The sequence below is a fragment of the Melanotaenia boesemani genome, chromosome 17 (genome assembly GCF_017639745.1).
Source record: "Melanotaenia boesemani isolate fMelBoe1 chromosome 17, fMelBoe1.pri, whole genome shotgun sequence".
In the NCBI taxonomy this organism is placed as follows: domain Eukaryota; kingdom Metazoa; phylum Chordata; class Actinopteri; order Atheriniformes; family Melanotaeniidae; genus Melanotaenia; species Melanotaenia boesemani.
The window spans coordinates 8,972,663-8,998,912 of NC_055698.1; the positions used below are offsets into that span (position 1 = coordinate 8,972,663).

Sequence of the window (26,250 nt, forward strand, 5' to 3'; positions counted from 1 at the left end):
AGTGCGACCCAGTCAGCTGCTGTGGAGCCATTATGAGATTGAGCCCGTCTGTAACGGCTCTTTAATCAAATAGAGAAGATGCAGCGAGTGTGTCCTTTTGTTGGCAACTTTTCCCCTCCTTCCCTCAGCTGACTGCACCTCCCATCCCATCTGTCCCTGTCCAGACAGCTGTTGCATTCCATCTTTTTTCCCTGGAAGCACACACACACCCAGCCCCCCCACCCCTCCCTAATAGTGGTGTTGTTTGTGTGGACTGTTGTATCAGTAAGTTTAACGGCCACTTGACCTCTCTGAGGAAGTCTATTAGGTGTGTGTGCTGAGTGCTGACATGTTCTGACACACAAACAGCAACATGGCCCAGAGTGACAAGCCGGTCATTTTGGCGAGGGATGACAGACATCTCTGGCATTACCCTCTCATCCCTTGCCTTCTCTGACTCACAAGTGCAGCCTCATCAGTGATAACTGTGTCTCCCCTGCTTCATACAGGACCTCTCGGGACTCTGTGTTTCTTAGGTCAAGTTCACCTTGGTGTATTTTAGGCTCAAGCTTGTGGAAAATATTTTTCTCCTCAGCGTCTGGAGAGTAAATTCTTCCTGGTATCATGTCGACTTGGCGATGGATAGAAGTTTCTCTGAGTTCCCGATTTTACACATCCCACTGAAGGTAATGGTAATCTCTGTAAGTGGTAGCTAATGCTTTAAGGCAAATTCAGACTAAAGATCTGGTGTGTCATCTGTAACGGTGTTCACAATATACAGGTGGCGCGCCTGTCGTCTGATGGGGTATCATGCCAGACTCTCTGCATGATGAAAACATCAAAGAGGCTTTCCCACCAGTGTTCTTCACCATGCTGTCCGATATGTTTGTTTGTTATTTTCTTTTCTGGGATTCCCCCTGCTGCGTCTCCTCGAGTCTGAGGGAATTGCCTCAAATCTGGGACATTTGCCTAAAACATAAAAATAAGACGTAAAATGTTGTGAGAACCTGGTTTTATCGGTTATAAAACAAATGAGATAAGTAACTTGTGAGATATGTCTTAATACTGTTTGAAATTTTATGGGCAGAAAAGAACAAAGATCCTGTGTATGAATTTTAGGCAAAAACAAAGTGTATGATAGTATGATTTACTGTTAACGGAGTTTTTTTTTTTTTTTTTAGAAAGCTTAAATTCATTTGTTGGGCATCTTTAATCCTTTCATGCCTCGTGGTCTCTACAGCAGAAAGCCATTTAAAAGCTGTTTTCTAGTATATGCTTGGCAATACACTCACTCACTCGAGTAGATATATATGTTATATGATCAATATTTACACGTGCATTATAACGGTTCTTGGCTGGGTCAGTCTTGGAAAAGAGATTTCTAATCTCAGTGAGGTTTGTCTGGTTAAATAAAGGAGAAATGACTGAGTTTGGCTCAATGATGCATAAAAAAGAAAATGGGATAGCTTTGTTTTTATTCCTCAATGCCAAAATTTATTCACAATTACATAAACACAAAATAAATATAGTGTAAAAGGGGAAAAAATAACAAAAAGACTGAAATAAAATAAAATACAATTTAATATTAAATAGATTAATAACAATAAATACATTAAAAGAACAATAAAGAGATCATACCAAATAAATACATAAATAATAGTAAATTAAATAAAAAAGGCCAAAGAAATTCATAGCAATTCTACGACAGAAGGTGTTAAAAGATCATAAAACAGCGTTGTATCTATTAATTACTCCTTCCCTGTAAAAAGATGTTTATACATCCAGAGCCTGCTAACAAAACACCTCTACATCCCCTCACTGTGGGCTTCCAGGGTTCAGAGTTTTTCTCTTTATTTCCACTTTGTGTCCAGTCAGGCTGCTCCACATGCTGCTGTTCTAACCCCAGCAGCTGTAGGTTGAAGCATTTGGCTGCTGAGTGACTCCCCTGTGAGGACAACACGGATTGGAAAGGTTGTAAATGTTTATGTTGATGTTACAGTGTCTCCTGCATTGATAGAAACCTCAACCTCAGGTTTCTCTAGTTGAGCTAAGCAGCTTCTCAGGGTTCATAAATGCAGTGCAGGCATATTATAATTACTGCCCCTCCTACACAATGAGGATTACCTCTGGGAACCTGCCTTTCCAAAAGAAAGGCAGATTAGCAGCTCACCTTATGCCACATGAGATGTACAGAGCTCCGCAGATTGTGCTCGTGTGTGGTGAAACAGTCCACAGTGGTAACCCAGTTTCTACTTGGAAATATCTGCTCCAGCTTTTCCATATGGACATGTAGGCAACACCAAAATGGATGGTTTTGGTTGTCTGAAGGATTGGAATATCTCCCCTCAGGAATCTCGGGATTAGTCCTAATTGCTGCATCTCTGCCCACCTTGGACCGGGATCTCTTCAGCACATCAGACCTTTGGTCTATCATTAGCTGGCGGTGGCAATGGACTGTATTTCTCCAGCCAAATCCACTGCAATCTATGGATTATTATTGTTATTTTTACAATTTAGGGAAGAATGATCAAGAATGACTTGCTGGACATCCAGTCACGAGTGGCAGTACGCACACACTGGCTCCGCCCTCATCCAGCTGGCAGGTATGGTGCTGCCTGTCAGGCGTTTGGTGGGTGGCAATTATCGATCTACCATGGCGTCATCACCACAGTCTCTCTTTTCTACACTCTCTGTTCATCTCTCAGTTTCCCCTGATGGAAATGGAATTAAATTTGCAGTCTTTCCTCTCGTAGTTCTTTAAACGTAGTAATGAAGTAAAACAGAGGGGAAGAAGTAAAGAAGTAAATTTATCCCCCTTCTTTTCATTTTTCTCAACCCCACTCACTGTTCCCTTTTTTCCCCTCATTAGCTCACAGTTTTCCCCTCCACCCCCTTTTTTTTTTATAAAAAAAAAAAATATTACCCAGAAACCCTTCCCTGTCCTGTGTGTGTGCTACTGTGTTTCTGCACTGTGTGGGTGTGACCTGGCCACTCTATATTTAGCTGCTGTGCCACTTTCTCTGGTCCCAGAGCACTGCAGAGTACTGGAAAGTGATGGGTGTGTGTCTCTAAACGTACCTATTTTCATTGAGCATATATGGAAATTCACCCAAAAACACCTCAGTGCAAAGTTTCTGAGGTTGAACCATGTTTGTATCTAAGATAAAAAAGGATTTTTCTGGACTTTGCTGGAAGTTGAAGCTGTTTTGACCATTACAAAGTGATATCTGACCCCTTAGAACTTTATAGGATTGTCGGAAACAAACAAAGTTGTGTCTTTGTTGGATTAAACAAACTCATTCAGGCTCTTAAAGTACAAAAAAGATGGTTTTAAATAGTTTTATGGCTTGAAGTGTGTGTTTTCAGGGAATGTTGTTTCCCTGAACGAACCCTCACCAAGCGACCGTTAAATTTAGCCGTACAGTAGTAGATTCACTAAGCTACAAAGCGTTCACTGTGCGCTCACACACTATCACACACACATCAGTTTTCTGCTTGTCGCCTTGTCAACAAGTTTCTTTCCTTGACCTTTGATTTTCCTCCTGCGTTGTGGCAGCGGGCCAAGCAGACGGTAGTTAGCAGGCGTGATTGAAGATGCTTGTTACTTTAGAAGAGGAATCATTCTGTGGTGAAAATGTGCCGACTTATCTTTTTGTCATTAACAAAGATATTAGCATTTAGCTTCACGTGGCAACGGTAAATGCAGCACTGCTGTAAATGACCTGCACTGATAAACATGCTGGTATTTACTTTAGGTGTGAGGTGATATTTGCTAATCAGTTTGTTTGTAATAACTTTAAACAAGTTTTCAGTTTTCAGTTAATAACTAATTTATAACTTACAAGCAGAAGTACCAAAGAAAATCACGAGTATTTAAGAAAAATAATGTTTTTATAGCTTCTTTTTGGGCTGGGTTAAAAAAAAAAAGATAAAGTTATCTGAAAATGTCTTAAATATTCAAGGTTAATTGGGGTTACATAAATATATCTGTGAATGAATCGGTATGAAATCTAATCACGCTGTTGCAAATCTAATTGATTCAGGAAATCCGTGGTGGTACCCAGACCTACTTCTTTCTGTAAAACTAACATGTTCTACAGCTTCAGTTTGTGTGCCAGCATCTCATTTTTCCATAAAAGTCTATGCAATTAAAGGTTTTTAATTCATTAGATAATAAATATTAGCTAAAGCGTAATGAAAAGCATTGTTATTTCCAGACCGATATAACACCATTACTCTCTCTATTGGGGGAAAATCTGTCTGATTTGTGGCTCCCAGAACTGTTTGCATCAGCCTCTTTCGTTAAAAAAAGAACGAGGACCGTCTCTGTTGGAGCGCAGTGGGAAGTGCAGCATATATTTAGACTATATATGAACATAGTTTTGTTGTTAGTTTTTCTAAGTAGGAGACAAATGGAGGCAGAAAGAAAAGCAGAAAAAAGAGACAACTCCTGAATCTCATCCATCTCTTCCAGTGGTGGAAGGAGTAAACATCTCATTAACATACAGCAACGTGCTGAAAGCTGAGAATAAAATATAATTTACTGTGATACAGTGGTGTGAGTATTCTGGTATGCATACACATGAAGAATAAAGGAAAACAAGTGTTTAATACATGGTAACAAATTGTGTTTATGTGTGTGTGTCAACAGTTGAGAAGAGGGCAGCTATGACTGGGATCTGAAAGGCCTCCTCTCCATTAGTTTGATGGCAGCTGAACATGCCGGCTTCATGTCTGAGCCAGCAGCCTGTTCCCTTCTCTGTACAAAAGTCCAGACAGCAGTTTTAAAGTGACGCATAGCGAAGCAGGAGCAAGCTGATATATTTTCAACCCCTCCCATCCACCGCCATTATGTTTTACATAAGTACAGCGTGTTCATTAGGTTGACATAAAAGACAATATTTAGTTCAATTTGACCTCACATGCAAGAAACACACATGTAGCATGTCAGGGTCATTTGTCACGTAAACCAGACCTCTCTCTGTCTGAAGGACCCTTTCTGTCCTCTTGTGTGCAAATGCAAAGCTTAGATCTGAGTTTAATCACATTAGGGAATTCTGTGTCGGTGTGCTGGAGCTGTTTAAACAGGTTTGCACTTATTGAATATCTTCTGACAGCTGTTCATTCACTTCTAACAGACCTTCCACACAGTGGGATCTTTATCAACGTCACACCCAAGAGATCCAGCGTGACATTTACAGGCTGACAGTCAGCAGTGCACATTATTACTGCAGGAGACTTTCAAATAATTCATTTAAAAATAATTAGTTTTTATTATTTATTCTGGTCTGACTTGTATGTAAAGTCCTTAAGTGTTGCAGTTTTGAAGGGGAAATTGAGTAAAGGTTCACCCACAATAGTGGTATTCATCACACGGGTAGATATAAACAAGTATTTTATATATTTGTACTAATCTGTGGCATTTTCCTAAGAGAAGACAAACAGAGCTAAAGTGGGTAAAAATAAAAACTTTGTTGACAAATTGTTTCCCATTAAACATGGACCGGCCGGGGTTTCCTCAGACAGACCAGGAAGACTTTGAAAGTTGATGTTTACATTTTTAAAAATCTGAAAACATGCATTCACATGGATTTATTAAACCACGATAGAGGGGCAATTAATTCCAGCTGTGTTGTGATGTTAGGAAAACATGCTGTATGCAAAATCATTGTTAAATATTAGGATGATGACATGACTAACGACAGGTTTAACTTTTTTTTCCCCCACTGGTGTTTCTTACTGAAAATTAGGAGCACTGATCCAATCTTAGCTATTGAATAGATTCATGCAGGATTTTGCCCTTATGTAAAGCCATTTCTATCTTTTTTAATTCATACATTTTTTTAAAATGCAGTGATAATCAGCTCTTCTGTTACGTCACGATGGGATGTCCTGAGGTTTATGGTCATTTCAGTCTCCTCTGCAAACTGATGCAGACACCCTGCTGTTCCATCAGTGCATCTACCGCCCTGGAGTAGTTTTTGTTTGTTTGTTTAAAGTTTGTAGTTTTTGTTTTACACTGGTTCTCTTCTGCGTTGGTCTTACATGTTGCTAACTTTAAATTAAGATCAATCTCAGCTTTGCTGATCGACTGAGTCTTCTACCAACATGCAACATGCTAGTTACCATATAGGCCAAATGAGTAGTTGCCTTCTTTTAAGTCACCTCTGCAGCTTAGGTCATTATTGGCCAGATCCATGAATATAGCCTCCAACTTCAAGTATTTAACCTCAGTAGTCTTAATTTAGTTCCTTAAAACTGTTTTTCTTATGTGTCTGGCCTTGGTTTGTCTCACACAGCCTTTTAATAATTTAATTCAGTCACTCAAGTGTTCAAATGTTGTAATCCTCCAGATTACTAGCAGATGCAAAATATACCCTCATTTGGGGGAAAAAAAAATAGACTAAATTAAACCAAATAAAGATACAGCCTCAGCTTTTTGGACGGACAAAGAACAGGGATGAAGAAGGTCTTTTTTTTTCATTCTTCCACTCACTGCCTCATTGTCTCTGCTTTTCTTTCTTTTCTCTCTGCTCAGGCTACAGGAGAAATGAGGAGATGAGAGCGATGGAAGTGCTTCCCATCCTCAAAGAGAAAGTTGCTTTTCTGTCAGGTAAGATTATGTCTGAGTGTATTTGGATCACAACTCCTCCAACCCCAACTGTCTGATCGCAGCAGATAAAGGGTGCATGATGTATACTTCAAAGTCCTGAGCTTCTATACACATGCACGCACAGTTAACATGTAAGCTGCATACTCTCTGTTTGAGCTTTTATCACAAGTAGTTCCTCTGTTTCTTGGACACAGAGGACATACTAACAACTAGTTGTGCCTGTAAAAACTCTGGGGGTCATGCTGAAGTCCAGACACTTAGCCTTTGACCCATCTTCACACGCATATTTGAAGACTACACACAGTGACACACATACAGATGTCCTTTGTATAACCAGCATCATCAGGACTGCAAAGCCGAGAGCTGCAGCTGCCTTTGTTTTTGCTCGTCCTCTTAGTGAGGCTCAGCCATGCCTGACACATAAATACTTACATACACTCTTGAGTCGTGCCAGAGAAAACTCACAGCAGGCTGAGCTGGAGACGTGGACAGCCAAGAACATCCAGCTGGATTATCTGTATAATACAAAAACATTATTATGTGTGTGCATGAATGTGTGTTATCACCTATATCTGGATGCATTCAAAACTCATGCACATGTCCACAGAAATGAAGGGAATAACAAAAGGAAAATGTGTGTGTGTGCGTGTCTGTCTGTCTTTTGTGTGCAGACTCCTCTTTTGGACCTTTTGTGTTTGCTGTGAAGGTCACAGGTAGAAACGCAAAGATGAGGACAATGACTCAGATAAATATCACAGAGATTGTGAGAGGGAAGATACAGGGCAGCGTTGCCATGGAGATTACATGCTGTCAGCTACTACATCCCATAGTAGTAACTGGCAGAGTAATTGGCTTTGAAATAAAAGAGGGAGGGACGTTGCAGAGGGGCCGCCAGTGAAGAGTAGGGTAAATGAGCTAAGCCTATTATCCCAAATCTGGCCCCTTAATAAATCGGCCGTGATCGCCGTCTCTCATGTTTGCCTGTTACCACGTCAACGTTTGATTTTGCTCCTCTGACGAGACCAGAGGAGGCCGGTCGAGCCTACAGCCACACAGCAAACCCAACTGAACTCACCAATTTACAAGCTGAACTGAGTCGGCCCGTGTTTACGTGTGAGGGGAAACAGCTCTCCACTTCGATGAGTGGTCAGGAGCAACATGTTGTAAAACCAGATACTCTTCACTCGTCACATGACCATGAGCTCTGCTATCCTGGATTACAAATTGATATTTCAAATGTTGGATTCAGGCTAGAAAAGTTGCACCTTCTCTCCTGCATAAAATTTAGTTTGCATACATTTGGATTAAATGTATTATTTTATAACGTATTTCATTTGACGTATTAGGTCAAATGAAATGTGCCTCTTTTTACAGAAGTTATAATCACAGAATTTTACTGGTTATAATGGCTCATCGGTGTCAACAGCAACACAGAGGTTTCATTTATATTACTTATAAAGAGTAGATACTGTTCTATATTAGTTGTGTATTTACTTTGTGCTGTACCACAAGTTTAACATTAATGCTTTTAAGTAAACAACTACTGGACTTTTATTCCTTCGACAGCTGTTACAGTCATGCTCCTACCAGAATTGGTCCTTAATTTCAGTTAATTTTACAAATGCATCCATCATTTGTTGCAGAAATTCTGCTTGACCGGCTGGCAACTTGTGATTCAAGCTCATATATATCTGATTTTGGTTCATTTTAAGTGTATTTATTTACAGATCAGGTTAATGGGAGATGCATGCTTCACACAAGAGGCTAAATTAGCAAAGGCAAAATGACTAAAATGAAATCTAGATGCACAGCTAGACACAAGTTAGCAGCCTTGCATGACATAAGACATACTTGTATTAGTCTCTGTAGGTAGGGAAATTCAGCAGCTCACTAAAAAAGACGAGATAGTTGATAAAAATAAATAAATGCCTGAGAAAGAGTAAAGGGATAAAAGGAGTGGTGCTACACACTGAGAGTGAAGTGTCTGATGGTAGTGGGGACAAACGAACACCTAAACCTCTTTGTTCTGCAGCGCTGCAAATGAGACGTCCACTGCGGCTGCTCTGCTGGTCCCAGTATCAGCAATGAAAACAGTAAAGCCATTAAAAGGATCTCCTGCCAGTAGGCAACCAGTCATTTTCCACAGTGGAAGATCGAAATGCTACACATCACCTGAACCCAAAATGCTCAGTCTCGGGATACATAGTGGATGTAGTACTGCCAGAACTGTTTAGTTTCACATCATCCTCATCATCATCATCACACACAAACAGCCTGCTGAAAACCAGTCATCTCACACACACACAGTCCCACAGCAGACATTTTACAACACACAATTGGGCAACATATGGTCATTTCTTTTTAACTGGATTCGCAATTGTGCAGAGACTTGTGTCAGATAACCTGGAGAACGTTAGTTAGAAACTTCCAGTGAGAGAAGTACCTGCATGAGGTATAATTTTGGACAATATGAAGAAACAAATAATAAATTGTAGTCTTCATTGTACTATGAATATTTCAATTAAAGCAAGTTATTACAGGTATATACAGGTTATTTTGTATGTTATTCACCAAGATGAAAACCAGTAAGTTGAATGTTTAAATAAGAATCGAAAATCAGAATTTAATAAATAAAAAATAAAAGTGCAGTCGGTACAGCATCAGTAAAAAAAAAAAAAGAGAGAAAAGAATATATAATAAACTTAACTGAGGTGGTTTTAGACTTTTTTATGGTTTTTTTTGGATGGTTGTTTTTGTAAATTTTGACATAGAAAATAACTCACGCACTGTTTTAGCTCCAGAAAAACATGACCAGTCCAGTTGAGATGGCCAGTTCAGTTTTATTTGTATTGTGTCAATTTTGAGAAGGAGGCTGGACTTCGTTGCTTAAGCTGCCGACCACAGAAGAGCGTTAGAAAAATGGGTGAATAGATGTATTTGTACCAATTCACTGCAAAGTCATCTAAACACACTTAAACACCAAGCTCATTCATTGTGACCCAACGGAAACGAGTCCACATTAGTCCAATTTCTAGTAAGTGTCTTTATACAAGCCAGTTCATACAATGTAATAGCCTAGCTAAGGACACCATCAGACTGCACTGAAGTCTTATCTTTAATTTAGTCCTCCATCCTGACCATGCACAGGGCGGTGGGCGACAGTGGAGACACAGGAAGGAAATCCTGTGTCTCCAGGAAGATCGGCCATTTTTCTCGGCTGGATTCTTTCGTTCATTTATTTTTCGGTGTTTCTTTCTTTAGGTTTTGTTTCTAATTAGTGGCCTTTCTGCATCATTTCTCTGCCTGTGTATAATCCAGCCCATGCTGCCTCACTCTGACCTTGTTTGTTTGCTGTAAACCAGTTAACCCACCACTTCTTTTACAAACATACACTGTGTTAGGTCTTAGTGGGTTAATAACAACCACATCGAGTTTGCTTCAGTGCTAATAAACAAATGGAAACAGGCAAAACTTGGCATTTATCACATGTCACAACACATTTAGCTGCTGGCTCCAGTGTGGGCAGGTGCACACAGAAAACACTTAGTAAAGCTCACAATGTGTGTTGTTGCATTTTTCCTCTCAAGCATTTCCTTCTCAGTGATTTCAAGTTTAACAATCATCGTCTCTTCTGTGTAACCTTTCTTAAAAATAGTGTTCAGTTTGTCTGCTATTATTACAACACTCCCAACAGCTTTTAGCTTTCTAACAGAACAAATAGTAAATCAAATCCGTTGTAAAGCTTTTAGCAGCATCTTTCAGTCTTGTTTTGGATCTCCGAACATCTTAAAACAACATTTGTTGGTATCTTAGTCATTTATGTGCACAGTCTTCTAATTACTCCCCCATTTTTTGGTGTGTGTATTGCAACAGGAGGAAGAGACAGACGTGGTGGTCCAGTGTTAACGTTTCCATCACGCAGCAACCACGACAGAATACGAGCAGATGACCTGAGGAGGCTGATCGCCTACCTCGCCGGCATCCCCAGGTGAAGCTTTCATTTTATTACTGTAAACGGGAGAATTAGTGGCTCAAATCAAAACAACCCCCCAGAGCGTGTTGATGAAGCTGCAGAAGAAAACACGTGACAGAGCTGAAACGAGCATGTGAGCGGTGAGACAGAAGCAGTTAACTCGCCTCAGCTTCTCGCCCGCTAGAACTCGGCTACAGAGAAAAGAGTGATGCTGAAGCTGAAGGGGGGGGGCTGAGCTGAGGGGGACGTATAGGAGAAATGACAGAAGGAAAAAGATATCAGCGGAGAGGGAGAGAGAAAGCAGAAGGGAGTGGGGGAAGGGATGGAGGGGGGAATTAAAACAGACGAGACGGAGAGCGCATGTGTGAGGAGGTGTGTGCGAGGGAGCGAGCGAGTGTGTGAAAGCAAAACAAAGTGTCGCAGTAGCCGAGGCAGTGCAGCAGCAGCAGCATCAGCAGCGGTGGTTGCTCCTCACCTCCCAGGTAAAACATCTGTCCTCCTCTCCCTTTACTCCATTTTCCTCCTAACCTCCATTCATTTGTCTTTAACAACGCTTTGCTTCGGTCCGCGCTCGTCTCCATTTGGTTGATGATCATTTTGACTTTCTCACGTCCATGAAACCTTAGAAACTTCCTCATCATCGTGACATGTTTCAGGTTTAAAATCTATCGTGTTGTTAGTTGTTTTGGTGACTAAAAGATGTTTTGTTTGTGGTAAGGCAACATCTGTACAGCTGTCTGCTGGGCGTCCATTGACAGGGAGAAAGAGGCTTGAAAATGGATGGAAGAGTTAGAGATGCAGAGATGGAGGGATATGAAAACAACTCTTGTAAAGCAGTCAAAAGTGAGGAAGTTCATATTTAGAAGATTTTAGAGACTTTTGGCGGGTTTTGGTTTCATGTGAAGATGTGTCTCTGTGTGTGTGTGTGTGTGTGTGTGTGTGGGGTTATGCTATAATGATGCCATCCAAAACATGGCTCCACAGGGAACAGAGGTTGCTGATTGCACAAATGTGCTGATTTGTGTTTTTGCATTAAAGCGCACATTTGTGAGTCATTTGTCACAGGTTTGTGTGTGTGTGCGCTTGTGTGTGTTGAGCCCGTGTGGGTGGGTGTGTGTGTGGGATGTGTGTTTGCTGCGTAGGCGGCTCACAGTATAGAAAAATGCGTCATCTCACTGTTTGTTTGTTCCTCTCTTCTTTCCTCCCTTTTCCCCCTCTCTTCCTCTCCTGTCTCCATCTTCCTTCCCTTTTCTCTCTCTCTCTCTCTCTCTCTCTCTCTCTCTCTTTCCATCATCCCTCTCTCATCCTTTTCCCACGCCCGTCATCTGTCTCCTCTCTTTCTCTGTGGATTATACCCTCCAATCTCTCCCTAACCCCTCCCTCCCTTGATATTTCTCCTCTTTAATTCCTCCCACTCGCGCTGACCTCCATGCTCATCCATCCCAGCGAGGAGGTGTGTAAACATGGCTTCACGGTCATTGTTGATATGCGAGGCTCTAAGTGGGACAGCATCAAGCCTCTGTTGAAGATCCTGCAGGAGTCGTTCCCGTCCTGCATCCACGTCGCGCTCATCATCAAACCGGACAACTTCTGGCAGAAGCAGAGGACCAACTTCGGCAGCTCAAAGTTCGAATTCGAGGTAGGATTTCGTTCTTCACTCAGCTTTGTCAAATTACAAAAGCTCAATAACAATAAAAAAAAAACACACAACATGACTAATTACGTCAAAGCTAAAACCATTGCTTATGGGATGCTTTAATTAACGTGGGAATAAAACATTCTCTCCCAGTTTGCTGTCAGCTAAGCTGCGATATCAATCGCCGCCCCCCCACTCAGCTGCTCATTGTCAGCACATTTCATTATTTTCTTTTCCCTGCTGCTTTGCATGCGTACATCACCGCCCGGTTGTCTGCCAGAGGAAAAATGTCATCGTGTTGGACCTAAAAGCTGCCCACAGCAGATCATTTGTGACTCTGTCAGTCAAGCGTTAAACACATTTTCACAGCTCATTTAATGGTATGTTCTGAAAAGCAGGCATATTTTTATTCTCCCACAAGTCCTTGGTTATCAACGGACAGCAGGTTTGTTCTTACAGTCCTGTGCACAACAAACATAGATGAGGATGAGAATTCAATAACAACTTCATAAGGCTTTGAACAACCTTGTTTGTGGAAAATGAGTTGTCGTAAGCTTGTGCGCTGCACCGTGAACATGTCGTGTTTTTTTCTGGGTTTATTTTGTACATTGTGTTTGGATTTCTGTACAGTATGTTTCTGATATTGAGCGCTCCACCCCTCCCTCTGATTTAAAGCTGTGAGTGCTAATGACTTTGATTACTCACACAGGTCCGCTGTAGGCTGATGATATCATATTGATCATTTGAATGGAAGCGCAGCTGCAGGGCAGGGTGCAATTATATCCACTAGATGCCCCGGCATGTCACATGAGCATCGATTGGACGTGGTCCATTTGCACAGGCCTGCTCAGGATTATTTGTACTTAAAAAAGCAAAAGAAAACTGAAAATCATGATAAATAAATGCATACATTTTTTTTTCACTATGATAGGAACATTTAACATTTATTACTTTTAGAAATATAAGCTCCAAATTTGCCACATCTGATTGTGGAAATTCTTAAGAGAAAATTTACTTCCAAATTACATAATTTGTTTTCAGAAAGAGATGGGAGTTATGATTTTAGAGGAAGACTTAATTTAAAAATGCAGCATATCAGGACAACTATAAAAAGTATGTGATTCCATATCAGGGGTAAAATTATGAAGCAGTTTAACAAAGACATTAAATGTAAGTAGACTGTGTTTAAAGCCGGGAATCATCTATGGTGAAATAGAAGATTTGAAATGAGTGTTATAGACACGGGGTTGGGACATATAACCTAATGCTTCTGCGTACTTCTTTTCAGGCACGTGAGGAGAAGGAAAAATGAGCATGTAAATGCTGTAAATGTCAGAACATGTTTGAAATAAACTGTCTATGTACTTATTATAACAATTACAACACATTTTTGTTTAGCTTAGAAAAGACTCAACTGTGATTCATTTTTAACATTTGCCGGATCTTTAATTAACCGAGTGATGGTTTTGCAGGCTAAAGGACTAAACATTTCCAGCTTTTTTCCCAAAACGGTGAGGAAAGAATAGCTGAGAGCATCACAGCTTCATCAGTAACATCGTTCCAAACACTAAAAGGCGATCACCAAAAAGCCCCAAAACTCCTGGTGAAATCCTTTATTATGTTGTAATAGAGTTTCGTTGTCATAGAAGTCTAAAGATGGCTCCAGGATGTAGTGGTAAGAATAAACTCGTATGGATTGTGGACGAAAAAAAAAACACCACATTAGAACATCTGAAGAGTTTCAGGCTGACCTCAAATAATGTGGAGTGGTGGCGTCAGCTGGTACCATACTTCATATTGAACCACGCGAGGCAGAGGATTACTGGAAAAAGGCACAAAAAAAGCAGGATTAATGTGTGCAGAGACTCTGCTATATAAGCAAACACTCTAGTCAGGATAAAGTGGTAGTAACAGGAGCTCCACAAGACGGTCAGCTGATGAAATGAAGCTCCTAAGGGAACTTCTAATGAAACATGGTGGAGGTTCCATCATGCTGTGGGACTGCTTTGGTGACTCTGGAACTGGATGAACTAAATTTATCAAAGGAATGATGGATTACAAGAGTGACTGGAAATTTGTGTGAAAAAGAAAAGATGGAATTCTTTGGATTAAACCGGAATCTGTCATCACAAGAAGTCCTGCAAACATAAACGAAAAGATGCTTCTGCACAAAGCAAAGCGAGGCCATAACTGTGTCCATCATTTGTTTCATCTTTGTATTAAATCAATATAAACGTAGGACTGAACAAGAGCAGTATAAATTTAAGTTGTTCCAGTAAAATCGATCAGGACTGTTGCCAGGACAACAGCTGCTCCAAGCATGTGTGTTTCCAGCATGCAAATTAAGTGTCTCTTTACTGAGTGTGTGTGTTTGCTTCTGTGTGGTTCAAGAATACTCTCTTGGCCTGCTATATTTAAAAAACAAAAACAAAAAAATCACTCCTAACCTTGTGTTAAATTCACACTAAAATGAAATTCAGAATTAGCTTCAGTGTTTTATTTGTGTCTATAAATCTCCTGATTCAGTTCGAGGAAAGCTGCTTGTCATCATGAGACCGTGTCAGTATTTTCTCGTGCCTCTTTGAGGACGATGGTGCGTCTCTGCATTGTTTTTCCTGCACAAAGCTTATCCTCGCTACCACTTTGTCTCCATCCATCTCTGGCCATGTGTGTGGGGGTGTTATGCGGAGGTGGCTCAGCAGAAACAGAGGCAATGAAACCAAGCAAGGAAACATTTCCTCGGTGTATCTTTGAAATTGATACTGTAATATGCAGGTTTTGGGCAGGATTTGAGTTCTCTTATGTGACGTTGTCATGTCTGTCAACTTTACTTCACCAGACCACCATGGTGTCACTAGAGGGCCTGACCAAAGTCGTGGATCCCTCCCAGCTGACGGCAGACTTTGACGGCAGCCTGGACTACAACCACGAAGAGTGGATAGAGGTGAAACTGACTCACAGTGATGCAGAAAATCTCCCATTAAAGTTTGGATGTAGAGCAGAAACAGCCTTCTTTAGACTATTGAGGATCAGGAGAGAACTTCATGGTCTGTTACTCAGGTGTTTTGTTGGTGGCTTTTTCCAGGTGAGGGTGGCCTTCGAGGAGTTCTCCGGTCACGCCACACAGATGTTGGCTCGGTTAGAGGAGATGCAGGAAACCGTGTCGAGAAAGGACTTTCCCCAAGATCTAGAAGGAGCCAGACAGATGGTGGAGGAGCATGCCACACTCAAGAAGAAGGTCATAAAAGCTCCTATAGAAGAGCTGGACACTGAAGGACAGAGGTAAAGATAAATCTGCCTGGATGGTCTTTTGCATACTTTAATTTTTCAACCATTTTAAAAAGGAACACTTTCAGATGCCCTAATTGTTATTGTAATTACAGTAAACACTCGAGTATAGACCTGTCATCTTAAAAAAATCTAAAATAAGGTATTTAAACATATAAAAAAGAAACATAGGAAGAAAATAGAAGCTCAATGTAAAAAAAATTATAGATAGAGAGATAGATAGATACCTAAACACAATAGTGATTCCTAATAATCTTTTGCATGAAAACAAAAACAATATATATATGTGTGTGTGTGTGTGTGTGTGTATAATATAATTTGACTTTAAGACCAGGACTTAGTTGGTTTTCTGTGCATCTTTGCATCATTACTCTACACTGAAGAATTATTAGAACAGCTGTGAGATTTCACAAAGATGGGAAAGAATACAGGAAGAAAACTAAACTCAGTGGAAACTTCATGCACAATCTGCTGCTGCAAAACAAACCTGCAAAGGATGTTCAGCTTGACACCGAAGCCGCTGTATGAATAAGTATTGAACTTTGACAGTTCAAAGAGTGCAAGGCAAAACTCTGCGATGCCAGGAGAAAACCAGGCAAAATTAAACTTTGTTAAAGATGCATCCATTTTGACTGCATCCTTTGGTCAGATAACACACAGATAATCTGTTTCTTCATGTTTGTGTAGCATGTCATGAACCTGTTTAGGACAGTGTGAAATGATGGGGGACTGCAGGAGGAGCTGTGGAGACGACAGTAACATTAATAATAAAAACTAATTATTGTGTTACTCAGACCTAAATTGAACTTTTAAAATGCGTGTTATCACGTTAAGCTCTCAAAACCAGATGAACACACCCTGATAATGCAGTCTGGAATCCAGTAACTTCCGCTTTCGGCTGTATTTACATGTACAATGAGAGACAGTTAGGAACAGCTGAATGTCACGAACATTTTCTCACACATTTCACAGCATCATTTATTCATTTCCCTACAGTGGAACAAGTGGACAAAGTTGGTCCAATTAAGTAGCCAAGTTAAACTGTGTAAATGTAGCCATACTGGTATATACTGGCTGACAAGATTGTCAGGCAGTCTTCTTGTGCTGATTGTCAGTCATCAGCACAAGAAGTTTAGCAGAAGATGATGATAGAGAAGAGCTATAATAAACATACTCCATCATTCCGCGAGACTTAAATAGAAATAGAATAGAAATAGTAACTGAACTTTTGTCTTTCAAAAAGGTGGATGTATAAGATATTAAGAAAAAAATTATTTTCTAAGATATTTAAGCAAATTTTACATTATTTACTACGTTTGTTACCATTTTTATTTAATGAACTGTTATGAGATGATAAAGTGAAAACAAGAAAAAAAAGAAGTGGATATACAAACAAAACTTTACCTGTCAATAATTAATAGGTCATAAAGCACAATGTTATGAATGTTATAACCTGATTGTTCCTGCAGGCTGTTAACATGACCACAGCATTTATGCCACTGGCAGGTTCAGTTAAAACAATTCTCATCTTGTTAAAAATCCATGTTCTGCTGGGAAACCATGGTTCCTGGTGCTTGACTGGATGCTGCGTTGGTGTAAAACACCCACCTCAACATTGTTAAGACTAAGTACTTGTTCTAATAGATGGTTGCTACACTTTACTGATGTCAACATCGTGATTAAAAACTTCATGCCTTGCTAAAATTTCTGATCAAATCACTTTTATTATGATTTTTTTTTTCTTCTGGTAACATGTCTGTTGATGTCAGAGTTTCCTCATTCATCATATTTCTGGCAGATTTAAATGTAAAATCCTGCAGATGAAAGCTAATCACACAAACCTGGTTTTGCACCTGTGATATTAACAAAAGCATTAAAATCTGCCCTCCAGGTTGCTCCAGCGCATTCAGAGCAGCGAGTCCTTCTCTAACCGCAACGGCAGCAGTGGCGGCAGCGGCGGCGGCAGCAGCAGTAGCAGCGGTGGCATTTGCAACGCCGACACCCAGGGCCTGGTGCCTCGGATCACCCAGCTGCTGGACAAGCTGCACTCCACGCGACAGCATCTGCACCAGTCCTGGCACGTCCGCAAGCTCCAGCTGGATCAGTGCTTCCAGCTCCGCCTGTTCGAGCAGGATGCGGAGAAGGTCAGTTCACGTTGGGAATGAGCTGTGATGGTAGCGTTAATCTATAAATACAGCTGGTGATCACTGCCAAGCATCTGCCAATAATAAACAAAACCTAATTACACCCACTGCGAAGCATCGATTGATGCTGTTTGTGTAGATCACATGACCTGGAATCCTTTTTATTTTAGCCATTAAGCAGTGCACTAAACTTTATCAAACAAATTCATCTTCTGCAGCACTGGAGAATATAACTGGGTGGGAGGACGGAGCTAGCTGTGCAGGTACGTGGTCGCCGTCTCTGGCTGCCAACATGACAGCTCAGGCAATGACAGCTGCAGCACAAAATTGAAAACGACAAGGGGAGAAATCCAGAGATCCCTGTTTGAGTGAGTAGAATAAAATAGCGGGCTGCAGCAACAGAGAGAGCTGCAGTCTTGGATACACTGCAGTAGTAGGAGCTTGTTGCTAGGACACCATAGGCCACAAGTTGCTCTCTAGGAGAGCCTGAGAGGTTTCTCCTAACAGAAGCAGTCCATTTCGCTGTACCCCGGCCTGGAAAGATGACAACTATCTGAACACTGCGGCAGTGCACAAACACACACAGTTTTCCCCACATGGCCGAGCCCCAGCTGTGTGTTTGTACCTGCTCTTGCAGTGAACTGTAAAAGTTACTAATGAACCTGTACCTATGTGTGTGTGTGTGTATATTTCATATGGTTTGCTAACTTCTTCGCTCTCCTCTCTTACTTGACACCCTCATTCCTCAGATGTTTGACTGGATCCTGCACAACAAGGGTTTGTTCCTGGCAGGCTACACAGAGATTGGCAAGAACCACCCCCAAGCCGTGGAGCTGCAAACCCAGCACAACCACTTTGCAATGAACTGCATGGTAAGACACACACAGATGCGCAGCAGGAGGTAATGCTTTACCGCCCACTTGGGCTCAAGTTCATGCCCCCAAAGCACACAATCATATAGTTAATGCACTTAGCATCAACCTCTAGTCCTGTGTTTGAGTGTTTGTTTAGAGCAGCCTGTGCTTCTGCGCACATTTTCTGCATAATCACAGCAGCACAACAAGGTATTAAGTAATCCTATTCTCTATCCACTGTCAGCCTTACATAACTATTATGAAACTGTGAGGTGAGGAATCTATCAAGCCTCTAGTTTCTGCTCATGGATGAGACACAATGTCCAACAGCCTCTGCCTCACTCTCCCCTCTTTTTACCGTCAGCCGTCACTTTATATTTTCCTCAAAACTATCTCCCTACTGGTTGAATTTAAACATTTTTTAAATTAATTATTGCACAATTTATCCCCCTTCCTTTGTTTAACTCTCCCCCACCCCCCGTGTTCTTCTGGACAGAATGTGTATGTTAACATCAATCGGATCGTGTCGGTCGGCAAGCGCCTGCTGGAGTCGGGTCACTACGCCTCCCAGCAGATCAAGCAGATCTCAGGCCAGCTGGAGCAGGAGTGGAAGGCGTTTGCCGCTGCCCTGGATGAACGCAGCACAATTTTAGAGATGTCAGCCAGCTTTCACCAGAAATGTGACCAGGTAAGTCTGGCAGAGCGACGTGCTGTGTTTTTGATTCATTTTATCATTTGAGTTAAATGGCAGGATTTGCATAATCTCATAGTAACTGACTTCTCCCGGATGCATAAAACATAAACATTGAAGTTGTTTTTGATGGCAGGAAAAAACATCATCACATGGGGTCCATGGATCTGTATTCTGGGTTTAAGGAAGTCATGATTCTCACTACTGCCATTATACCACAAAGCTACTAGAGGAATTAAAGAGTCCAGCTTATTTGTAATTGTTTTCTACTCTGTTGTTGAGATTTAAAAAAAGAAGCAGAACTACCTTTTTTCAAACATCAGGCTAAGACAAATATTAAACCTGCTGCTAGCTTTAGCTTATTTTTTACCATACAGATATGACCCCATTCATCTTTTCACTCATAAAAATGGCCGTGCTGTTTTTACTTATCCCCTAATACCCAAGAGTTTCCAGAGCTAGAATGGGAGGCAGAATCTTTAGTTCCAGTATTGAGCTCCTGTCTTGTGGACCCACAGTCTGGGTACATGATACAAAGAGCATCTCTACTTGAGAACCAAGCTTAACACATGTTGTGTAACTTAAAATGATCAGGGTGCCTAAATCCTCCTGCTAGTGTTTCCTGTATTCATGCCATTGCTTTTAATTCTCAGCATGCAAATTGTTTTGATGTACTTTTTTTCTAATGTGCGTATTTTTGCATACTCAGAAATGTCTGCATTTATTAATTGCTTTGAGGTACAGAAAGCTTTGATAACGTGTTTCTCTGTTTTATTTTAGTTACATGCTTATGTTCACTTTTGCATCTGTGCTTTCTGTTCTGTGAAACTTAACCTTTCGAAGGTAAAAAGTCTTACTATGTAATAAAGGGGAATCTGGTCTTTATATCAGAGCCCAGACTGTATGAAACTGCTGACTTTAGTCTGCACCTGCCTTTACATATGTGGTTAAAACTTCTGCTTTGCCTCTTAAAATGCTTTTATTATGGTTTATTTTGATCAAACTGCACTGAGCTTATTGTCTTTTCCTGTAATTTTGACAATATAAAGAAATTCTTCATTTTTATTTCTTGTATTCCTAAACTTTTTTTTATGAAGAAATGTTCTATACAAATAATGTTAGTAGTAATATTTTCAGAAAATGGTCAGTTTCTCGAAGTCAGCTTTAAAGGGAGCTGGGTTCAGGTAAGCTCACTTAGACGTGCTCTGATAGGCAGTTGAAGTGTTGACCTTCACGTTCCTTATTCATACACTAGAACACATATACACACTTTGTTGTTTGTTAAGTATCCATTTGGCATAATTATATCTGTAAAATCCAATGTCTGCATGGCATTAACATTTATTTACATAAATATATGTAAAATATAAGCAGGGTATTTGTTATCTGCTGTTGTTTCAGTCTGTGTTCATTATTCGGACCACCGTGGAGTGATGCATGGCCTTAAAAAGCACATGTGCTGAATCCCAGCATGGAAACATGGGTGATGCAACTTTTCCAACCTGGAATATTGAAGTCATCAGACCAGCCTTTCATGTTTTTTTTAGCTGAAATTGAACCCCAACTTTTTTTATTTTGCTTTTTACCTCCACGTAAATGCTTGTGTATTCTATTCCAATTATTGCGGCAGAGATGTTTAGAAAGCAGTAATGAGGAAAAAGTCACTTCTACTTTAAGGCCGTTCTGGTTGTTTTGTTTTTCATCCCTCCTGCAGTGGGGGGGCACAACAGTATATTTTTCTCCTGAAGTCTTAAGTGTGCGTATAACTAAGCAGACACTTTAAGAAGCTCAGAAATAATAAGCCGATGTCTGGTTTACTTTACAATGTCTGACTAGAATGTGATGAGCACCACTCTCTGACAAAATTTGTGTGTGTGTGTTTCTCCTGCAGTACATGAGTAATGTGGATTCGTGGTGTAAGGCGTGCAGTGAGGTGGATTTGCCCTCTGAATTGCAAGACCTTGAAGATGCCATTCACCATCACCAAGGCCTGTATGAACACATCACCGCTGCCTACTCCGAGGTAAAATCACTAAAGAAAAGACTTTTTTTTTCCTTTACACACAGTAATAATGTGACAATAAACATTTTTGCATAGCATCTGTTAAGTTCTCGTTTGACGTGCTGCAAACAAGGAATGAGCAGAGTCTAAAACCCTGTGTTTATTGACCAGTCAGAGCAGACTGCACTTTTTGGGGACCGTCAAGTGTTTTATGACAAAGAAGTCAAGAGGTAGCATTGACAGCAGCAATGTAGTTTGTAAGGAAAATGTTTTGTCTGTAAATGTCTAGTGCAGGGGTGGCCAACGTTGGTTCTTGAGGGCCCCAATCCGGCAGGTTTTCCAGATTTCCCTGCTCCAGCACACCTGACTCAAATTAAATGGATCCAACAGCCTATAAGGATCTCCACAATGACTGGTTAGTTTAAGTCAGGTGTGTTGGAGCATGGAAATCTGGAAAACCTGCCGGATTGGGGCCCTTGAGGACCAACGTTGGCTACCCCTGGTCTAGTTAAACCCCAGCACAAGACTACGAATCTGCTTATAATAATGATATGAGCTCTTTAAACCTTTGACTCCTTCTGTTCCTGTTATTTAGACCACTGCTCAAAAATTGCATAGCCCCAATTAAATTATTATATCTCCGCAACCCCAAGGTTTGAATACATTTGGAGTCATAGTAAAAGGAAACCTTGTGATGCTATGTATATATTAGTATATGGGTTAATAGTGAACATTAGATGAAGATGGAACATAACACAAATGAAAAAGTTTCAGACGTTCCTTTGCTTTCCAGATGAATATGAATGTCCCTTTAAATGATGCAGCTGCAGCTCTAAACCTTTATCAAATCAGAGTTCATTAAGTGAAAAAAGTATCTCTGCAACTCTGATAAAGTGAAGCAGAACAAAATTAGAGATTTTTTTTTTTTCTCAGTTCAGTCAAGGTCTCCAAATTAGCCATTTTACTGAAACTGTCATTTTAAAGGGTTGAAGTTAACATTCAAATGTTATAGAAGCAAGAATATCATGGTTTAAGACCTTTCTCTCTTTAATATTCTAAATATGCCAGAATTGTGTATCAGAAGATTTCCATATAGTAAAGTAAGTGAAAATGTCTAAAACTACTTCAGGTTAGCCAAGACGGAAAAGGCCTGTTGGACAAATTGCAGCGACCTTTGACCCCTGGCAGTGCTGACTCACTAACGGCATCAGCGAACTACTCCAAGGCGGTGCACCACGTCCTGGACATCATCCACGAGGTGCTGCACCACCAGAGACAGCTGGAGAACATTTGGCAGCACCGTAAAGTGCGGCTGCACCAGCGTTTGCAGCTCTGTGTCTTTCAACAGGATGTCCAACAGGTAGACACAAACACACACATGTGATGTACATGCTTTTTATTTATGTGCATGCATCCCTTTTAACTCCAAGATTGCATGCCATTGTCAGGTTTGTTTTTTTCATTATGACACAAAGGTTGGATAGTAATCTGAAAATGATATGTTTTTGCATACTGTGTAGAAGCTTAATAGAGGGTTTGCTTGCAGCCGCAGTAATGTCTCCTAGTGTGATGTCCTTGAGCAAGTTGCTGGAACTTTGCTTGTTTGCCTGTCACGTGTTGGCGTGGATGGGAACACTGAATATTTAAAATGTACATGCTCTCTGCAGAGTAAAGGCAAATATAAAACAAATACAAAGAGCATGTAGTAATTATATGCTCCAATATAATAATACAGTTGCTGTCCAAAAATCATGGGCATTCCTGACTGTTGACATGGCAACTGTTGCTATGGTAACTGAACTGGGTCATATGTCCATGCAGATGGTGTTCATCCATTCATGCCGTGAAGTACAAAATGCAGGGAAGGGAGTGTATGTAGACGGGCTCAGCTCTGTCTCCTACAGTGCTGAACATCATTTATGTCATCCCCTTCGCTTGAACCTTTAGTTTAAAATGATCTTGAAGCTCGTGGCTCAGCTTTCACCTCTGAGTGCCCCCTTGTGGCTTCCCATTTCCCCACTGTCGGTCTCTTTTTGAGGGAATGATGTCTTTCTTCACAGGTTTTGGACTGGATAGAAAACCATGGTGAGGCCTTCCTCAGTAAACACACAGGTGTGGGAAAGTCCCTCCATCGAGCCCGAGCTCTACAGAAACGCCACGAGGACTTTGAGGAAGTGGCACAGGTAGGTTGGTCTCTGTCATTCTCTGGTAGGATTAGACCCTTGTGAAAAATTTGCTAAAATTAATTATGGGATTTTATAAAAAAAATTACAACTACAAGAGAAAAACTTTAACAGCAATTTAACTGTGTTTTCCCTCGTTTAATAATTGATTGACTCGAAGGTCTTCTCTTTGTGTGGTACAAAAGGTACACAAGGAACACACTGTGTATTTCAGTGCTGCCTTAAATTACTTCTTCTCTACATTGGAGGAAACAAAGAAGTATTTACTTTCTCAATATTATTAATACCTTTAGTCATGCATTATTTGGATTTTTATAAAAATAGATGTATAACTTTTAAAATTGAATGCAATCTGAATAGTAGAGATCTGCTTAATTAAAGTAGTTAAAATCTATTCTACTGTTAGGAGCTTCATCGAAAATATTACATTTTCACAAATCTACTTAAACTGTGAGAATTCTTCATGACCTGGACCAACTTTACATACCATACATAATGAAGTCATTTGTTTCTAGCTGAATATCTTTCTGTATTTATTTCCTTTCACCACCTTTCTCTCTGTTGCTCAGCTATAAGGGCACTTGTCCTCTTATGTCCTGTTTTTCGTTTTGCCCCTGTCGCTACGGTTTCTCTTTCTTCTTCCAAATACATTTAGCTCACTTTACAGTGCCCTCTTGAACTAATCCATCTCACTGCCTGTCTCTGGCCTCTGTGTAGAACACATACACCAATGCAGACAAGCTCCTGGAGGCGGCCGAGCAGCTGGCCCAGACGGGAGAGTGCGACCCAGAGGAGATCTACCAGGCCGCCCACCAGCTTGAAGACAGAATTCAAGACTTTGTTCGCCGCGTGGAGCAACGCAAAGTCCTGCTGGACATGTCTGTCGCCTTTCACACGCACGTCAAAGAGGTGGGCTGAGAGGATGACGTAATCCTGAAGTAGATGGTGGGCTGCATGCTTGTGTGGTTGAGAGCTTTTACAGGGCTTTCTGAGCATTAGGGACATAATCACCAGATGAAATGGAGTGTTGTGTATATTTTATTTTTAATCCAGTTATTCAGAAAATAATGAGCATTGATCAAATTCAGGATGTTTCTGTAATGGTTCTGGACAGAGTTTATATGTGAACCACATTAGGGTGGCTGTTTATAATTAGCTTTTGTAGTTGCAAAACACACACATTTATGTTTTTCTTGAATATTTCACACTAATCTGCTTAGATATGACAAATTTCAGAAATATCCGATGTAACTTGACTGAATTAAGCTAACAGAAATGCTAATATCTGTCCTCCATGGTTGTAGTTGTGGACATGGCTGGAGGACCTCCAGAAAGAGCTGCTGGATGACGTTTATGCAGAGTCTGTGGAAGCTGTCCAGGATCTGATCAAGCGTTTCAGTCAACAGCAGCAGACCACGCTGCAGGTTACTGTCAACGTCATCAAAGAGGGAGAAGACCTGATCCAGCAGCTCAGGTAGAGATTAAAGTTGCTTTGATAGAGCAGAAACCTACTTTATTAAGGCTTTCTCATGTGAAATTAATGAGTCATTGTGTAGAACCTGATTGGCTGTTAGAGCCACCTAATTTGACTCAGGTGTGTTGGTGCAGGGATACATGGAAAACCTGCTGGATTGCGGCCCTCGTAGGACCAAATTGAGTAGCCCTGTTCTAAAGGATCGGATTTATAATGAATTAGGTCTTATCCTGGCGGAAGTGATCTCTTCCAGGATGATTGTGCCCTCATTAATGGGTAACAAGGGTGCGACTAAGTAGTTTAATGATGGTGAAAGTGATGTGAATCGAGTCTTTCCCGATCTCAACCCAGTGTTCTCTACCACCATCATTAAAACCAGAAATAACAGTATATCTTTCTGAAGAGTATTTTCTTACTCCAGCGTTGTTAATTTCTATTCCCTGTGTATAGTCGGAAGTAATCCACAACCATCACTGCTCATTTTAAGATGTTTAATGAACTGTGGAGGTAATTCTGCTGTACTGCATGGTTTCCCTGTTTTAACAGTAGATCCATTTATTTAAACTACCTTCGTCTTTATGTAGATTAAAGGCGTGTTTTTTTAACTGCCTTGGAAGTCCCCTCTAAATTTCTGGAGAAAACTGATCCCACTTAGTCTAGATCTAAAACGATGTAGCTACAGGACAGTATGAAATAATTCCAGCTGCTGTTAAGTGATGGATGGTGACAGTAAAATATTAAGAAAAGAAAACATCCTTTATTTGGCCTAATAAAACTGTAAAGATAAGAGGAGGTGTTGAAGAGGTTGATGTAATTGACCAGCTTTATTTTTATGCAGAGGATGTTCCAGTCCGTCTTCTTCCTCCCTCATCATACACCCCCCTCTATTCTTTTTTTCTTCCTTTTTTCCCTTCTTCTCCATCGCTCTCTCCCTGGTGTTTTGGCTCCACTGTGAATTCTTACATAAGCTTTTATAAATGTGTGTCTAATTGTATGGCAGTCTCTCTGGGAGGTAACTGGAACTCCACACACCATCTTCTTCTGTGTGCAGGACTGCGCCAAGCTGATGAACACGTGCAGTCATCAGTGTGCATTTGAATGTGTGTTGGAGGGGGGCACATCTGCCGCACTGATTAGTGAACCAGAAGCCAATCAAGAGCCCACCTACCTCACCTGCACTTTCTGCGTTTACTCATAATTAGCCTCCTGGTGTCTGTGTGCTGATGCATCATGCATGGCTGCATCAGTCAGATCGATGAATCAGAAGCTGTGCAGCCGGTTTCTTTTCCCACTTTGATTTAACTCTTTAGATGTCATTCACATATTGTGAGCTCTGGAGGTTTAGAATTACTTACAAACAAGGGATGTTTTCTACTTTAAAAGGGAAAATGTTTGTCTTCTTCCTCTGTTCCA

The 26,250-nt window shown here is 40.7% G+C and overlaps 1 protein-coding gene across 8 annotated transcripts in view; it reads left to right on the plus strand.

Annotated features, from left to right (window-relative positions):
• trioa (trio Rho guanine nucleotide exchange factor a) overlaps nucleotides 1-26,250 on the plus strand; it is an 83,945-nt gene that overhangs the window by 27,293 nt on the left and 30,402 nt on the right. For all 8 annotated transcript variants that reach the window (XM_042011383.1, XM_042011378.1, XM_042011384.1 and 5 more), the window contains exons 3-15: nucleotides 6,518-6,592; nucleotides 10,466-10,580; nucleotides 12,012-12,204; nucleotides 15,041-15,145; nucleotides 15,287-15,483; nucleotides 17,381-17,633; nucleotides 18,383-18,505; nucleotides 18,984-19,175; nucleotides 21,070-21,201; nucleotides 22,310-22,540; nucleotides 23,241-23,363; nucleotides 24,081-24,272; nucleotides 24,668-24,837. In XM_042011383.1, the coding sequence (XP_041867317.1) occupies nucleotides 6,518-6,592; nucleotides 10,466-10,580; nucleotides 12,012-12,204; nucleotides 15,041-15,145; nucleotides 15,287-15,483; nucleotides 17,381-17,633; nucleotides 18,383-18,505; nucleotides 18,984-19,175; nucleotides 21,070-21,201; nucleotides 22,310-22,540; nucleotides 23,241-23,363; nucleotides 24,081-24,272; nucleotides 24,668-24,837 (2,101 nt within the window). The remainder of the gene's footprint in view (nucleotides 1-6,517; nucleotides 6,593-10,465; nucleotides 10,581-12,011; nucleotides 12,205-15,040; nucleotides 15,146-15,286; nucleotides 15,484-17,380; nucleotides 17,634-18,382; nucleotides 18,506-18,983; nucleotides 19,176-21,069; nucleotides 21,202-22,309; nucleotides 22,541-23,240; nucleotides 23,364-24,080; nucleotides 24,273-24,667; nucleotides 24,838-26,250) is intronic.